At 38.1% G+C, this 18,597-nt stretch overlaps 1 protein-coding gene across 2 annotated transcripts in view; it reads left to right on the forward strand.

The window, feature by feature from the left end:
- Window positions 1-18,118, forward strand: part of ADGRL4 (adhesion G protein-coupled receptor L4) — a 73,503-nt gene extending 55,385 nt beyond the window's left edge. For both annotated transcript variants that reach the window (XM_069023052.1, XM_069023051.1), the window contains 3 exons: window positions 14,183-14,274; window positions 15,821-15,989; window positions 16,423-18,118. In XM_069023052.1, coding sequence (XP_068879153.1) covers window positions 14,183-14,274; window positions 15,821-15,989; window positions 16,423-16,485 — 324 coding nt within the window. In that variant the 3' untranslated portion in view covers window positions 16,486-18,118. The remainder of the gene's footprint in view (window positions 1-14,182; window positions 14,275-15,820; window positions 15,990-16,422) is intronic.
- The last annotated feature ends 479 nt before the right edge of the window (window positions 18,119-18,597 follow it).

Raw genomic sequence — 18,597 nt, forward strand, 5'->3', positions numbered from 1 at the left:
GAGAAAAGAACCCGCTATTTCACATGGGCAGACAAGTCAAGTATTGATAGCCCTATTTCAGCTGTGAAGAGGGCCTTTTTAATTCTTATTGGAAGTGGTTTCAAACCACAAATTTGGCAGGTATTATATGTTCAATTCTGAATCGAAATGTTTTTGGTGTCTCAAGAGCATTTCTAAGTGCTATAAAGTTTAAGGAACCATTCTAGCTGTAATGGGGCTTTATTGTGTATGACTGTGTTGACAGTGATAGTTGGAGCTAACAGAAGGAGAAGGTGCAATAGTGAGGCCTCACAACATCTATGGTCAAGTCAGTTACAACTGTGTTGCTTTTTAAGCTGTTTGGTAATAATGTGAGGATTTGTAAAAAAGAAGTGGAAGATCGTAACACATAAAACTTGGTAGTGGAACAGTTTTATTTCAAGGCATTATCCATTTCAAAGCTTAATAAACTATCAGGTATAATTCTGGTCAAATTCCACCCCAAATTCCCGCTGCATATTGGGTACAGCTGGAAACAACCTGCCAGATACAACTGCAAGGTGATGCCTCCCATCTCACCCTTCTCGTGAGCACAGCAGATTTTGAGAAGCAAAGCACCGTGACCTCCCTTCACACAGTGCTTCTGGGGTCAGATAGCCCTGGTGTCTGACAGGTTACCAAGATGGAACAAAATCATGGGGAGACATCATCCTTTACTAGGAAATTCTTACAATTCTTAGGTTTAAGTTTACAATTTCCTATTTCCTCTGGACCTTATCTCTTTCTTCCATGGTGGCAGCACGGCTGGGGTTTTGTTGTTGTTTCTCTCATACCTGTTCCTCATCTGCCTTCAAGTAAAGATTTATGCACAGTGGTATATCTCTACACTGTTAGCACATGAAAATCTCATTATCAAAACATACAAAATGCCCCAAGTGTAGGCATCTGTGACCTTGTTTTCAGCTCCAGCTGAGCTGTACCTAATGGGGATCTCAGGTACGCAGCGTGGAGGCAGAGCAGGTCTGCAGTGGCTTTGCTGTAAATCTGGCAGGCTGCAGAAGCAAATCTGGCAAGCTGGGCTCTGAGGCCTGTAGACATTCTTTGAGCACTCCAGATCTTCCATCATTCCCTGCAAATTAAAAGGAAAAAGGGAGATGCTAGAAGTTGATCCAGGCTTGTGTGCCAGTGCAGCCTTCCTACAGGTGAGTGGAGCAGCCAGTGAGTTTCTTTTCCTCTCACTCCTTTGCCTAAGTGAAGCCATGCCAAAGACCTGTAGCTGGACAGCAAAGAACCCCGTGGTTGTTCAGCTACTTTTTGTGTGTTATAGGAATATTTTGTGCTAACCTGTTTTCACAGTATTCACATACCTTTATTTAGTGTCTCTTCATAATCATGCTCCACTAGACCGAGGGGGAAAGGCAACCCACTGTCAGCAAGGTGCTTCAGCTGCTCCAGGGTTTTTTTGAGGGTTTGGACAGCTTGCTTTGATGAAGTGATAGCAAACTGAAGCATGATCTGCAAGAGGGTTTTCTAAGGGTGCAGGGAGCTAAGTAATTTGCTCATTCTCTATCCAGATAATAAAGGGAAATACGGAAAGCCCTATGAAAATAGGCACTGACGCTAGAAGATGAAGCTGGTGCCAGATGTCTTCACTGTGGAAGGCACATTGGTGGTGGTAATTCTGTTTCCATTGTCCAGCCTTCCTCTTGAGGGCACTGCATGGGCTCCAACATGACAAAGATTAAACTCTTTCCAAAGTAGTGCCACCCAGGAAGTTCTTTTAATGGCAGGAGCCAATCTTTTCCCAATATTTCCATTCTGCCCACAGCTAATTAAAGAGAAAGAGGAAAAAAAATGCTAATTAAGGACTCTGAGAAGAAAATGTCACTTTTGTTCTGGAATAACCAGGTAGGGCACTGCAACCCTCATACTGAAAGCTGAAAAATCTGGCAGCTTCAAGTTTACCTTTAATCCTGAGCTTCATCTACAAATAGCATTGAATTTTCAGGTTTTCAAAGATAGTCTGGAGAGTGTGGATAGCAATTCTCTGGAGGGCTACTCACCACAAAATTCTTGCACAAAAGCATTAAAATTATTGTCATGACAAATGCCCATGTACCCAATGGTGTTTTCCATTTCTGTGAGTGGGGGCCCAGGAGATTTGTGGTTTGGATTATACTGTAATCTGCCTTTGAGACAGCATGTAAATGATGAGAACAGAACCATTCCTGTACCAGTGGGTTATCTGTCTCAGGGCACATTGTTTCAAACATGCTCTTGGGCTGTAAATCTGCAGTAATAATGAAGCATAGGGAGCTCAAGTGTTTATCAGGAGTACAAATTAAGTTCTCCTCTGATTGCCTAAGCAGAAACACTGCTTCTGAAGGTGTTTGCTTATTAAAATTAAGGTTCTATTAGAAGTCTTAAGTGCAAAGCAATGGCCTTATTGATCCCATCTAAAAATTATTATTATTATTATTAGATTGGTGACTGTACATGAAAAGAAGTGGGACAGAAGCTCTTTAGATGGACTTAGCAAAGAAAGAGCATTTTAAACCTTTATAAAGCAAGCTGCAAACTGAAGATAATTTCTACAACTTATTTCTTCCTCCTAATATTTGTAATCTTTAGAACCACAACCATTTTAACTAAAACTATGCAGTAGATTAGATCAAAGCATACAAGTATGGAGAAATTATTTATAACAAGTATTTAAACTTTTTAATAGAAAAGTGAGTTTATCTCAAGCTTTAAGGGACAAACATTAACACACACCGCAACCCAAGCCTGATTGAGGCAAAGACAAATATAAACCCCAGAGATAAAAGTATGAAAATGGGGGGGGAGGGGGGAGGAGAATAAAAAGAAGCCCTAGAAGGCTTTCTTTTCTATTGTAATACAGTCTTAAAATAATAATCTCCCTGTAATAAGTGTGCAGAATGGAAATGACTATTTGCCGCCGGGTGACGTGGCTGCAGTTTTGATTAGCATGTAATGTCAGTCAATAACAAACTCCTTCCCACTGAGGAGGATCTCAGCATGGCTTTCCCCACCTCTGGCATCATAGCTTTTTGAGCGGGAGCTGACCTATGTAAGGGCTTTATTCTGCATCCCTGGTGTTTTTGGAAACTTCATCTTTTAAACTCTGTGGACACAGCATAAGTCCTTCCACTTGTACCTATTTTGAGGGCCAGCTATATATTAGTTATCCAAGTGGGAATAGAAATGATGTCTGGAAGGGTTAGCCAAAGGCTATTAACACTGTAGTTATGAAAATGTACGAGACATTAAAAGGAAAATTTGGAAAATAATCACTGCTACTCCAAGTGCAGCTATAGCCAACCCCTCTTATATACCTGTCTCTCACAATGTTCTCCCATCAAATCTGTTCAGCTGGGCTTTGTTCAGCAAGTTCAAAGTCACCCATGAAAACATGATTTGTACCTTTACAGTATCGACAGAGTCACACAAACTTGACTGTTGTACCTACTGCCACTGCCACAATAAATTGGCACACCTCTGTGAGGAACCAGGACTCAGAAGTGTGATGTGTTGTAACATTAATAGGTGCAATTTGCCATTTGACAGTATAAATCTATCAGTATCATTTGTTGAGATCACCTCCGTAATAACAAAATACAGACTTGCTCTTTGACGTTGGAACATTTCCAAAATTGAACATCATCCAGATAATCCTCTCTGTGTCTTTTATCCAAACATCCCAGTGCCATGCAGTGAGAAGGTAGCTTCTGTATGCTATTCCTTGTTTTACTCTTCTAATGAATGTTTTTAGGGACATCGAAGGTGTCTGGCTTGGCTTCAAGTTCCGGTTTCTTGAAACAATTGGTAATTGTAGTGTTTACAACGATAAAAATGGCCTAAACACAAACCCTGCAATTTTCAGAGCATTCTTGTGCACTTGACTTGGAGCATACAAGCCAAGAATAATTCTTGGGAGCAGTGTCCCCAGAAAATCGAAGCCCTTTTTAAAAAATGTAATGGATAATCAACTGTAAAGCAAAAATATTCTAAGAACTTCAGTGATTGATTAACCATACTGTTTTGAACCTTTCTTGTGTAAATGAATGGGTAAATGAATAAAATATACAGATTGCAGTTGCAAAATACAAAAAAGTGACATATGAGTGATGAAAGCAGGCTAACAGTAGAGTAATGCTTTTCATTAAGGAACTGCCTGCATATTCATTAGAGCTAGTCGATTACTTAAAAAATACATTCATCAGATAATTTATTTGATGGATTTTTACCATTATTTGTCAAATAATTTATTCAACAAAAAAAGGTAAAATTAATGGAGTAGTGCATTTATCAAATCTTAATGGACAGCTCTAATACTTATTCAGTTCTGTACATTTAGGCTGATTCAGGATTAGTAATACTGCTGCAATCAATGCAGAAAAATTTCTTGGCAAATCCATTACTCTGCTGTTTTCTCATATACTCACAAATTTCATGTACTTAATCTAGGCTATTCAAACTGAACACCTTATAGAAAAAAAATTCAAAGAATCTAAGATATTACATTTTCCCAAGCTTTGATAAAGAACATGGTCTGACAGATCATTGTTACCATTTAAAAATAAAAATAAAAAAAAAGAAAGAAAAAGGAAAAAGCAGCCCCTCTGAGGTGAGTCACATCACACTGGTGTCAAGTCCACTGCCTATTTGGGCTTCCTCACTTTATTATCCCTGCTCTTCAGTGAAATGTTCAGTGCATGTTCAGTATTCCTGACATTTCTTGATATTCTAAGAATTTTTAGCAATTTTAGCAAAAAAATTGCTTGACCTCTGACTTCTACCACAACAAAACATAACACCATCTCACTTTTTTTTTTGTGAATATTTATGCTTTGAAAAACTCAGTGGGTTTTTTATAACTAAGCAAATGCTTAGTTATGCTTCTTAGATAGATGTGAAAGATATACTCTACCATCTACTGTATATTTTTCAGAAAATAGCTGTTTTAAACAATTTTTACATCTACTGTTATTCCTCAGTCTGCCTTTTTAGTGGAAATAAATTCCTACAGGGACTAGAAATGCCTTTATTATTCTTTATTAAAGAGTAATAGTCCCCTTTTCATTAGCCCCTCTGTGGCTTCAGTTGAAGGTGTCTCCATGGCATTTCTTATGCCATAGTGGATAAAGTGGAGAGAATTAATTACATAGTGGCATTAAAGACTGAGTCTGCAACTTTGCTTGAAACAGATTAGTTCAAAGCACAGTGCTGTTCAGCAACAACAATACCTGCTGTGCTAAATAATAACTGAGTCACAAAATATTTGCCCTGTTCAGTGGACAGGATCAGCTTAAATCTCCAAGCCACAGCTTCCATATTGACATACTCAACAAATGTAATTTCTCAGCAAGACCAGAACTTTCACATGAATTAAGGTTTTATCTTCCTTTTCTCTGACATTAAAGCTCCAATTCTAAGGTCCCTGGAAATACTTTGAAAAAAAGAGGGTGTGGCCATTAGTCTACAACGTGAAAATTACTTATCTTATGTTATTACAGAGTAACAAATTCATCACATAAGGCTGAAGGGTCCTTGAAGGACGTTCCAAGTAAAAGTGTTTGGTTTTTTTAAAAATCAACTTAGTAGTTCTGTAAGAAAAAGTATATTAAGTTCTCCCTTTCAGTCACTGAAAGGACATTAGACTTGAAACTCAAGCATGTCCTCTGTCACCCAGAGTGAACCAAGCAGAAACAGCAGGTGAGGGAGTACAGGTGGATGTCAAGGGAAAGAGGGGGAACACCTGCAGGTGCCAGCTGGCTGTGCAGATTTCCTGAGGTGGTCCACAGCTCAGTGCAGATTAATGTCTCACACATCCTCCTTCAATTCTAGGAAGATAAACAGTGCCCATTCTTTTAATGGATCCACGTATAATCCGCTTCTATGGATGTTTTTTTTCAGGAAAGCCACACAACTGACTGAAATAGGTTGGGGTTTTTGTTTTTTATTTTTAGGGTTTTTTAATTGTTTAATATCTTCTTGGTGATTCTGTAAATTTCCTTATTATAAGCACATTTACTATAAACATATATGCTTACCCTAAATTGTTCATTGAAAGGACAACATAGGTTTGCTTTAGGTAGTTAACATGGACTGATGATGTCTTTTGGACTTTCTTAGCAATTATGTAGTGACTTCATCCACATGACATATTTTCTGACTCAAATCAGATTTTCTTCCACTATTCTACTGCCCTTTTGATTCATCCCTGACAGGCATTTAGAGAGGCAAATTTAAATTCACAGTAGTAATTGCACAGGAATACTCTGCTTGGAAATCTCACTTGGTCACTGAAAGAGGCTTTTGTGGTTTTGAATAAATCGCGCCATGGGATTTTGCGACCATGTCCACAGCAGAATTGTGGATATTTCTGAAAAAGCAAAAAGCCAAATCCTCAAGAGGATTTGGCAAATTGTGGAAGGTATGGATATCTTTCTGCCAAGTATTCACACCTCCAAAATGGAAAATACAGCTTGTTCTCAGACTTGACATCTCAGTCATGCTCCTGATGCTTCCTCCTTCCAGGCAGCTCATCCATTCACTGAAACTAGTTGTGCTAAAAGATAATATTCAGCTATTTCACTCCTCTTTGCCATGCAAAACTCCTTCTGCAGGACTCCTGTATAAGGCTCCAGATGCACCCTAAGAAAGGTTTCCATCTATGCAAAGAAACCATAGGACAGGAGCAATGTGTAGTCTGAACTTTTTGATGCACCTTGAATCAGTTCATTAAACAGCCTGATTTATGTCACTCCCAACACACCTTCCCAAAAGCTTCTTGGAAAAGGAGAAGAGTAAACCTAGCAATTATTCACACTGCAAGCAGAATAGACCCCAGTCCTACCACTGGATCTAACTGGGCTAATAATTCTGGCTGAGGTCAGGTGCAGATCAATTGGTTCATTCCTCCTGCCCTTGGCTGCAGAACTGAGGGTAAATAATGTGTTTAGTTTTGCAATCCAATAAGAAACAACACTGAATCCATAAGTCTGAAAAGCTGTTTACCCTGATGAAAAGCATAGAAACTTCATTTATTTATTTATTTATTTACATCTTCTTATAAGCGTTCTAAAAACATAAAGGAAACACTTAATTGAGTCTAAATCTATAGCTTGAAGTATGCAAAGGAAATCTTTGAAGTATTCATAAATAAAAAGCAATCCTATGTGAACATTTTTTATTTCCTGAGTCAGAATTTGAAATAAACCCATTTGGCTGTGTTTTAACTTTTAAAACAAGGGAAATCATTAAAATCTTAGAACTATAAGATTCTACCCCTGAATAATGGAAAATATTTCCCAAAAATACAGCCTAAAGGGGGTTCATTAATGTTTTTGTTCCATTTCCTACTCCCAGGTAAGACTGCTGTTGTATACTTAAAGCATTCAAGAAGATATATTCACTGGGGACATGGTAATGAGATAAATCAGTCAGGAGACAAACCCTGACTGTTTGACTGCCAGCTTGTGTCCAATTTTATGCAATTAATATAGCATACATTTTCATTTTGAAGCTTAAACTGTTGTATTGTTAATCGCTTAATTCCGTTCTCCCCTGACTGAAATAATGATGACCCACTGAATGTTGTCATTTTACCCAGCCATTAGCTATCCAGCCAGAAAGACAGAAATGTATTGCTCTCTGTGGCAGAACTCAGACCATCACAAGCTCATTAATTCAAACACTCATAATGAGGGTCATTGTACAGACTGATACAGATACAGCTGCTCTGAACTTCAGACATTTTTTGAAAGAGCCAAATTCAATATGATATATGTAAAAAATTCAAGTATATGCCTAAGAGAGCAGCAGGAGAAATTTTCTCATTCTTTTTTGTGAGATCTGACATCAGCATATAGATGGTTTCATCAATTATTGAGCCAGAGACTAAGAAAGGAAAAGGGAATGATTTGGGGGTTTCGTTTTTGAAGTTTGAATGTAAAGTGCTCAGACTGAATCAGAACTAGTATGTCTGAGTCTTTAGAATTAGCTACCTCTTTCTTATACCTTCTCTTCTTTGTAACACTAGAGAGCCTTTAAAGGCTGGTATTTGAAATGTTTTAATAACTTTTGAAAGGCTGGGGTGTATCTTTTGCACAAAGGTATCCTACATGAAATTACCAATTCCTTTTTCATTCTATAAATAATGTGTATTGGAAATAGCCTCAAAACCTCAGTCTCGTATTAAACAATTACAGCAGTGTTTAAAAAACAAAACTGTCTTTAGATAATTCCTGGATGAGGAACTGGAGGGTGAGGGAAATCCAGGTCTCTCTGCTCCAGTGAATATTTAATTATTTATATGGCATGGAATAGATCCATCAGTAGCAGTGAATGGAGAGAATTCAGAGCCTGGAGAAACCAAGGGTCACAGCCTAGTCTGAATATTAAGGAAAACAGAAAATTGTGCCCCATGTCTCCAACATCCTATACAAATGCACTGTCCACGGGGATTTTCATTGCTCAGGAGTGTCCTTTCTGGTTTTATTCAGAAAAGCTATCCTAGTCAGGAAGCATTTCCTGGTGAAAACATAGTCTAAAACAGTAAATGTCTTTTAGTGCTAATGAACTGACATTTTTCAAGAAAAAAAGTATTAGACAAAATTTTTTTTGAATGCCCTGTCCTGATCCATTTCATTTCACCAGAAGTCCAGGTGCTAACTGAGCTACTGCCATGAAAGACACACCATTCCCCTCTGAGCTTTCAAGTGCTCTTTGTCTTGCTTTAAAAAAGGAAGCAGGGCGGGGGGAGAAGGAAAAAAGATGTCTTAGTTGTCAAATTTGACAGCTGTCAGCTATCTTGATGGGGCAAAATGATGATAGATCACTTCACTCAGTGTCTTACAATTTAATTGTAATTAATTATGAAAGAAATTACAGCTCTTCAACTTGAGTGCAAATATTTTTATTTGCAAGTTTTATTAAATTTTGTGTAGTTCATCCTATTCAGTGTTCAACAATAACTATCATTCTGTATCTACACAGAGGGAGTTCCATGCAGTGTGAAGCACTAACATGATATTTACTTGAGGGCAGAACACTATGTTACTCCTCCAGTATGTCAAATACGCACCTTTAAGACTGGAACTAAGGACCTATTTTAAATATAGCAGTTGCTAGGCATTGTGCCATTAGCAGAACTCCAGGAGCCTGGAACACTTAGAATTTTAGGATCTATATGCTCATTTTTATATTATTACTAGCTTTCCAAAATACAGTTAGCAATCAGCAGAGAAGTTTGTAATTTGCTTAGACAATAGATGAGATTGTTCCTCAGTGCTCTCTGCTGGGGCAGTCCCAGACCTGGGAGGAGTAGAAGCCAGAGCAGCAGTGTCTTGCTCTGCCCATGCCCAGCTTTCCTTCCTTGCAGAAGCACCTGTTCAGGTAACCATGGCAGTAGGGACAGAGAGGGAGGGATGCAAATCTGCAGATTTCCAGAGCCATCCAAGATGTAGATGAAGGTAGGTTAACTCCACACACTGCTTTTCCCATCTTATTCTAAAACACATATGATTGATTGAACAAAGCTCCCCAGGCTAATTCCTTTGGCAAAGCCTCCTTATTGTTGACAAGATGATTAGGAGAGCACCAGGAAATTTCTTTGAATTCTCAATTACTTTTTCTCTCCTACAAGAGGAAATTATCGAGAGCAATGCTGTGGGTCAGATCTGGTCCTAGGAGTTGTACCACTCCAGATAGCTCTGAACTCTTCCTTGTGTGCCTGCTGGACCTAACCCACCAACATCACAATTCTGAACGTGGGAACTGTATCATGGAGATCCCCAAAACAGCTGCAGGGCAATTTCACTGTCCATACCACAGTATGCATCCATGACACACCTAAGTGCTAATCTGCAGAGCAAAACCTGCACCAGTGTCCACTGTTGCCTGTGAATCCCTTGGGATTGCCATTCTCTGTGGTGTGTAGTGATAAAGCTTTGACAGTGCTGGTGGCAGTGGGAGTTTTACTATTTAACTGGAGTTCTGCATATTGGTTTAATGGGGCCAGAAGCCACCCCAAAACCTTAAATCCTTCTGGCACTTTTCATATGTGATCTCCCAGAGAGAAATGTACCAAACACTTACCATCCTTCCTTTAAACTCCATCTTGGGTGTACAATAAAACCCAGCTCGTGCAGATTTGTGTCTCCTCAGAGATTATCCAGGGTTACACAGCTACATAAATGTAGTTGCCCATATCTACAGAGTCCTGATTTTATGGCATCCTAATAATTGCTTTTATTCAATGTCTATTTCACAGAAATATATTTTAAGTTTTTCATTTGTTCATAAATATACCACAACATTTCAAGAATTTAAGAAGGCTAAAAATACTTTTACAAATATCTTTAAGGAGACTTGATTCCCTGAAGATGTTGTGAGTGGAGGCTTTTTCTGTATCAGTCCTTGACTTTGATTAACCACTTAAAAAAAAAAAAAAAAAGGAATAGATTAATTATTAAAATTAGTCCTGTAGTGCACCAGAGCAATGATGAGTGAAACATGATTCCCACTGAATTGCAGAGGAGGCAGGGTTGAGGATTCTCAGCACTTCAGAGAATTGGGCTGGTGGGGAGAAAGAGGTTTCCTTTGTAAAATGGTGAGGACCGAGTGCACTGTTTGCCCAATAACAGTTTGGGGTGGTTTGTTAAATAAATAAAATACAAAAAATTATTCAGTTCAGGGCTTGGATCAATGCAATTCCCCTCTAGTCTATTAGACTTGCCGAGAAGCCCCTCTCAGGACATGCAGCAGTTTCTCTGACTGCTCAGCCATGTAATAGCACTGAAAACAAAGGCACCAGAACTTGCTGTGTCACACTGTAACATCGTTATTCACTTGATAAAACTGTGGCCATGCCACAGCATTTCACGCTCTGGGTTTGCCCCAAGCTGCAGTGTAACTCTGCTCATTATTCAGGTAACTGGTCCCCAGGCTGGCCCTTCCCAGCCCTGTGCAGAGCCTGTCCTGAGCTCGACTTCACAGCTGCCTGCACATCCTGCTCTGCTCCAGCTTGCTCCCTCTCCGGAGACAGCATGCCTTATGTTTGCCATTTCATTCTCATTCACCTTGCCTGTCACCTTAAGGCAGTCTTAATTATAATATCATTGAAGGTTTATTCAACAAGATCTTAAGACCGTGGTTTAATTACAAAAATGAAAACACATGATTACAACTAAAGCAAGAATAAAACAATATTTGGCTGTAAGTAGCTGTTGAAACTTTTTAGATGTTTCAGTGTCTCTCATCCAGAAGCTCCTCTGCTTGATCCAGGATTTCTTGTGTATATCTATATTTTAGATTACTTTTACAGCCTACCACCTCCATTTCTGCTCATTTGAAACTCAGTTTTGGATACAAATTCAATGTCTTAAATGTTTGTATCTTTGGCCAGGCATTTTAAGTGATTTGACTTCCCATACCATTTGCTGGAACACATATGGCTCTTTGGGGATATCAGTTCTATTTCCTCTTTAGTCCTAATAAATCCAACTTATTAGTGTTCCTAACTCAGTCCTGCCATCCAACATGAACTTTTTACTTTCCATTTCCCAGAAATAGTTGAGGCCATTGGTATGTTCATAGCAAAGAACATGCAGAGTATCAGGTTGAACCAGAATGCATCAATTTTTGGATACCTTTTGGGATTCCTTTTGGATTACCATTTTTCTCCAAAGGCCACACTTGACACATTGTTTACATTAGCTGGTCTTTTCTTCGGGATTTACCCATGAATTCATGCTGTTGTTTTCCTGCAAGTTTTGCTTCACTTCCATGTCTCAGGATAGTTACTAATACTTTGTTTTTATCCATTTCATCCCCCCTCAAAGGACAAAATGCTGTTCCAGAGGCTTCCAGCTTTGGTTGAAGCATTGTGTAAAGCCAGACTATGCACTTTTGCTTCGCTATAGAAATTTTTTTATTGATGGAGTGCTTCAAAATGGGGCGAAGACTGACTTAAGATTTTAATAAATCTTGGAAATGACCAGGTGTTTCAGAAGTTAAGTTCACCCTCATTACCCTGTAACACTACCTCCTGTGAGGCTACCTGAGACATATTGTACAGTAATTGTGTTCTGGCAGCTGACTCTGAGAAGCCAGTGTTAACCTCTCCTGTTCCCCTGATACATACAGATTATTCCCATTAGAATGGGCTGGTGAATGAAAAGATCATAGTTAATGGGTATTACTTTAATGCAGAAGGCCAAATCCTATTATCCTGTGCAACGGACAGTGCAAATAGTATTTGTGTAAAGGAGCTCCACTGGGACAAGGAGAAATGGAGCCTGCTGCCCGCGCCATCCTTGCTCAGCACAGCCTTGCCAGTTCTGCAGCTGTTATTGTGAGTAAGGGGGGGTTGGCCCATAGAGCTTCTCACAGAACCTATTTCTGGCAATAGGAAGGTGCTCACTGACATTAGTAATCCTACTGAGGGGCTGGCACAGAGGAAGGCTGGCTGCATGGTTTGTGCTGCCGTCTCCAGTGCCGTTTCTGAGGAAGTAGCAGTGTGCACTCCATGCTCACGGTACTTTGATCACATTTCCCGCTACCTTTTTCAAATTAATAAGTACATTAGGTGGGTTATGCAGATTAAAATGTGTGCACAAACTTATTTGATATATTACTCACCAACAAATATAAGATAAAAAGTAAGTCTGCATATAATTATCCACAACTGCTGACTGACTTATAATTAACTTTGAAAAATTGTTGGTTTAGGAGATATCATAGATTACAATTTTAAATATAAGGAGCTTCAGAATAGCTCTCACGATCAGCACTAGTACAAGGTATTCAATGAAGGACTAATTCCCTAAACTGTTAATCAACTCTATCTCCTGTCCTTATCAAATTGTAAATATATTATGCTTCATTAAACTATGAGCATGCAGCTAATTAAAGCAGAGCCTGCTTTAATATCAGATACTCCCCCCTTGACACAACAAAAATGTTCTAAGGACATACCTAATGAGTGTTAACAAATGAAAATTATTCCTTTTCAAGTGATGCTGTGCTCCAACAGCTTTTGGTTTTCATTTCAGAGATTTTTTTTTTTAGTTTGGTTTGGATTTTGGGTTTGGTTTGGTTTTTTTAAATAAAAAGAAGCAGGGGAAAAAACATACAGTCTTTCTGGAGAAACAACTTGGGGAAGGAATTAATTCTATTCATTCTACATCTGGAAGCCCACAGGAACTGACCAAGGGATCGCAACCAAAAGTTTACAAACAGTACCTGAATGACACAGAGCTAAAATTTAGTTCATTCACTAACATTTTAAAGATTCTGATGTTAAATGCTACAAAGTAAGAAAGAAACCATCCACATTTTTAAAGGAATGCGGTATAAATTTAAATGAAAGATCAGTGAAGCCTAGCCAAGCACAGAGAGGATCAGAACCACAATTGAGCATCATTTGCAAAACTGCTTCTTTTAGTTACTTTTCTTTGTTTCAAACTCAAATAAAGCAATGCCATTTTACAAAAATCAAGGAAAAAAATACCAAAATTATTCATCTGTGACGAAAAACCATAAAATATAAGAGAGAATATGCAGCAAGGAGCCTTTCAACAGAAGCTAGATTTTTTTAAATTATTTGTGTAAGCCTCTAAGACTTTTGTGTCACTTGAAAGTCTTCACACCCCAAAGTCCTCATAACAAATGATGTTATTAATGTTATTCAGCAACAAAAGACACACGTTTCAAGATCAACATGATACATTACAATAGAAAACCCATAGGGTACAGGGTTTTTCGGCAGTTTCTCCATTTCCCTTTCTTTTCTCTTAATTCTTTCCCTTTCCCTTTCCTTTTCCTTTTCATTCCTTTCCTTTCTGTTCCTTCATCTCTACTTAGGAAAAATAATCTCAGCAGGAAATCGAAGAGATTTACCGATAAAATCAATAAACATTTGCAGACTGTTGGTAGTGATACTGTTGAGATAAGGTAGGGTTACATCCCTGTTTGATCAATGTTTATTTCAGGGCTCATATTTTTTAATAGAAGTGAATCAGAACAGGGTGGGTTTTTTCCCCTCCTGGCACGGGATTCTGTAAGTTTCAGATACCCAGAAACTCTATCTGACTTGTTTTATTTAAATGTTTAACAGTTATTGGCATTCAAGAGCATCCTGGTTTGAACTAAAAGTTCCTTTCTTTGCTCCCCTCAGGTTAATTTGTTGGCTTTTGGAGTGATTATTTATAAAGTATTTCGACACACTGCAATGTTAAAGCCAGAAGTCAGTTGTTATGAAAATATAAGGTAAGTTTGCCATTCAATACAAATTCTACCTTCTGTAGGTTTAAATACCAACAGAGATGATAGTGACTATTCAAAAATAACTGTTTAATCTCCTGAGATTTGTAGAAAAATAAAGATTTTTTTTTTCTGTTATTACCCTTACCTATATTTTCCCGTTGAGCAATACCTTGTAGGCTGGGGTGTGTGTGAGAGGTGTACAAGGAAAACAAGTGGGCCATATCAACCAGAGGGTGAAGGCTGATGGCAAAGTTAAAGAAGAAATTGTCCTTTTTTCTGAAGTATTTTCCAGAGCCTCTATGCAAGCCAAAACAGGTTTCAAAACTTACTCCTGAAATGGGACCAAAATATTTGCCTTGAAGTAACAAATAATTCGGTGATAAGAGATTGGAGGCATTCGTGTTGCTTGGGAAAAGTCTGCAGTAGGACGTTGTGTTTCTGTGGCACTGGGGGGATGGAGTGGATTCTCTCCAGAATTTTACTTTGCATGCTGCTATGATTTTTCCATCAACTCACTCTCTTTAAAACTGATTTATAGGGACCTTGAAAACCATTTGTGCAGGAAAAGCTGAAGTGTACTACAGGGAACATTGAAAACAACTTACTGTTTGTGTTGCTTAGGAACACTCCTGCAGTTTCAATGCATTGCACTAGATTTATAGTCAGGATTTAGCAATTGTTTGATTGATTACTTTCTCTTATTCCTCACCTTTCATAGCTTCATGTGGTGACCTGTTTCTAATGAAGTTGAAAATTATTCATTTTCAGGGGAACAGTACTAAAAATTTCTGCTGTACAAAGGAAGTCCTGCAATGACTGAGCTGAGAATGAATAAGAAAGTAATCAGTGGCTTCATTTCCAAGACAACATGCTGTAATTTGCTCAACCCTGTGTACAGTGCTCTGCAGCATCTTGGAAAAAAAATTTTAGCCCATCAGTTCCTACAATTTTAGTGCATCAATATGCTGACCCAGGAACTATTTGAGAGTACTTGTGCTCTAAAAACAATTTCTTGGGGTTCTTTTAAGAGAAAGAATTTTAAAAGAATCTGATTTTACAACTGGCACCATCCTCTGCAGTGAACCTGAGAGGCAGCCTGGGAATCCTTTGATGTCATGCACATGCACTGACCTAAGAGCATACTGAACATTTTTCTGGTTATTTTTTTTGAGGAAGATAAGGGGGAGGAGGAAAATTGGGGGAATGCTTCATAACAGACATATGTTTTTCCTTGGGGAATTACACTAACAGTAGATTTAAATCAAATCATATGGTGCTGCAGTACACTAGAGAAAACATATTTGAAGATTAAAGAAGCCAGTGTTTTAAGGCCCTCCAGTTTTACTCCTTTCCTCTTCCAAAGTGATTATGTGAGTTTGTTCATGCTACAGTGCTACAGCACACCCTGAAGAGCAGTCCTTGCATTTGCACTTCTCAGGCCTTTGCAGCTCTGAAAAACTTTCCAAGGCAGCATTCACCACTCAAAGTGGAGAAGAAAGGGGAATAGCATGTGCCTGCATGTTGGTCACAACGTTTTCTTCCTGTCTAGATCCTGTGCTCGAGGTGCCCTTGCTCTCCTGTTTCTCCTTGGAGCTACCTGGATTTTCGGGGTCCTCCATGTGGTCCAGGGATCTGTGGTTACTGCCTATCTTTTTACAATCTTCAATGCATTCCAGGGGATGTTCATCTTCATATTTCTTTGTGTATTGTCTAGGAAGGTAAGTGTCCTACTTCTTGTGGGAAATGACTGAGTCTCATGTCCCTACACAGTCAGTTGCCCAGCCCTGAAATTGAGATTTTGCCTTCAGTGGTGGCAGAGCCACTTTCCAGCTTTTATGTTCTCACATATTACCTCCAGTTTTGAAACTGAGGCATGAAACATGGAAAAATGGGGCTTTTTAACTGTAAAACTGGTTATAGTGTCATTAACCTGAGGAAATAATACAATGTGTGTAATAAAATTTCCTTCCAGTCTTTTCAATTAGCAGCAAGATTCACCCACACTACCCTTGGATGATACTTTCTTCAGTGTTCTGTTCTAAAGAAAAATTCAGCCCCACCTTAAAACAGGAGCAGTACAAAATGAATTCAAATACATATAGATCTATCAATAAATCTATTTCATAATTAAATTCAATCTTTTTATTTCAGATTCAGGAGGAGTATTACAGATTGTTCAAAAATGTTCCTTGCTGTTTCGGCTGCTTGAGATAAAGGGAACGAAAACACCCAAAAGCATCTCAGCAGAAGAAGGAAGCAACCTACATGCTGTTGTTATGGATAATACTGCAAAATATGGTATTGTGAAAGTATGAAATGACCCAGTGAGCAGGCATATCTCTTAGCTGAATTACTGGTTTTGTACATACATGTGCATTTGTGCAGAACATCTATTTTATTCTGTATAAAAACCGTATACAAAACAAACTGGATCATTGCAAAACAAATATTAATAAAGACAAGGGAAAGCAGCAAATTTCTAAAGAACCTCAAGACTTTGTGACTGAGGTTTTGTTTCTTGAAAAGTTCTTGAAAGCAAGATACCAAGAACCAACTGGCACAGCAGATTTTATGAAGTGTTTTGCTAGTGGAAACATGTTCACCATCCTTTTGTAGTAATGAACTTCTTACATTAAGTTGGATGTGACCATCTGCAGGGAATGGGTTCCATTAAAGAGTCAATAGATAAAGATCTGCTTCAGCCTAGTCTTTTGAAAACATTTCTTTTAATTTAAAGTAGATTAAAAAAGGGATTTGTTTAATATTATTCTCTTATCACTCTGAAATATATATTTGTTTATTAATCAATCCTTTATTTTTATAACTTCTAAAGAATTGTTTAGATCTAAAGAGCTGAGGTCAGATCTGATACAAGAATGGTGGGACAGTCATTTTATTACTGAATGATTATTTTGTGAATACTTTGAAACAGATCTGGTTCTTGTTTTATTTAATTGCCAAAAAGACTGAGATCTGCTTAACTGGCACTATGATTTTGGAGGCTGTGGGAAGAAGATGCTTTCACAGGTTTGTCACTTCATAGAGATACTTGGAATCCAGGCCTTGTAGGACCAAATTAAAATGATAGGAATCACCCACACAGAAGGATACAGATTTAAATTCAAGGTAATGTGCCTCTACATTGTGTAAAATTGCAATTACAACAGTTTTCTCTACTCATAGCATCTTTGAGTCAAGCAGTTGTCTTCCTCTGAGGCTCCTGGGTTTTAAATAATCCTGCACTTAACCTTAGGAGTATGTACAGAACTACTGAAATCAAAGGGAGGATCGAGGTGCAAGTTTGGCAGAGCAGAGCATAAACGCATTGCAACAACCATTCCACCTATGGCATCTGACTTATTTGAAAAGTATGCTTTAATTTCACCCTTTTAGCACCTAAATTGTGTGAAGTGCTGAGCAATCTCCTGTCCATGTTGCTTTCTCAGGAAGTGTCTAGGATCTCAGATGAAGCCCAGTATTTTTACCAGTGAGACACTGTAAATATGTAGTTGTTAATAAATCCCATTGTTGTGTTGTCTGTTAAAATAAAGCACTATTCTGAATTTTATTTATATTATAGGAAATCTGGTTTTAGTAATGGTCAACTTTGGTTTTTATCTTTTTTCCATGTACACAAGGTTTTCATTGTATGCACTGCAATGACAGACTTCATTAAGTATATTCCATGCCTCTGTCAAGTTTTTTGAAAAAAGACGAGTCTATTTTTCAAAAAAATACTAAAGAAATCGCCTGATCTTTTGAATGTAAAATATGTGAATAAACTGGAGTGCTTTGCTTCCACATTTTGACATTTCCATTCATTTAAATAAATACAGTGGTAAAAGTTCTCATTGTTACATATCATTTGCCTTCAATTATTTGCTGCATTTCCTTTGCTGTTGTATATTTTGTTCTAAGGTTGGGAAATGCAGATACATATTACTTAAAAGAGTATTTTTAGAAGGATATCTACCAGCCCATCATTTTTAATCTCCTGCAGAACTGTAACCTATAGTAAGCTGATCTGGACAAAGCATCTCTAGTAACTATATAATGACTTCAGCATGCTCAGGGAGATTGAAAAAATTTCCTTGGAAAGAAAATATATCATAAATGTTTAGCTTACAATAGTCTTTGTAATGAAAGAACATCTTTTATAGGAATACTGCTCTCCTGTCTCTGGGTCAGATCTTCATTGAAACTCTGTTTTCCTTACATACAAGGATGAGTTTTCATCTTTTAAAACAGCACATAAAGAGCAGAATTTTTTTTTTTAGATTCCCTGCCTCAGACCCTGAAGGATATTGCAATTGTCCTTCCTACTGC

This window comes from Aphelocoma coerulescens, chromosome 8 (assembly GCF_041296385.1).
Source record: "Aphelocoma coerulescens isolate FSJ_1873_10779 chromosome 8, UR_Acoe_1.0, whole genome shotgun sequence".
NCBI classification, from domain to species: domain Eukaryota; kingdom Metazoa; phylum Chordata; class Aves; order Passeriformes; family Corvidae; genus Aphelocoma; species Aphelocoma coerulescens.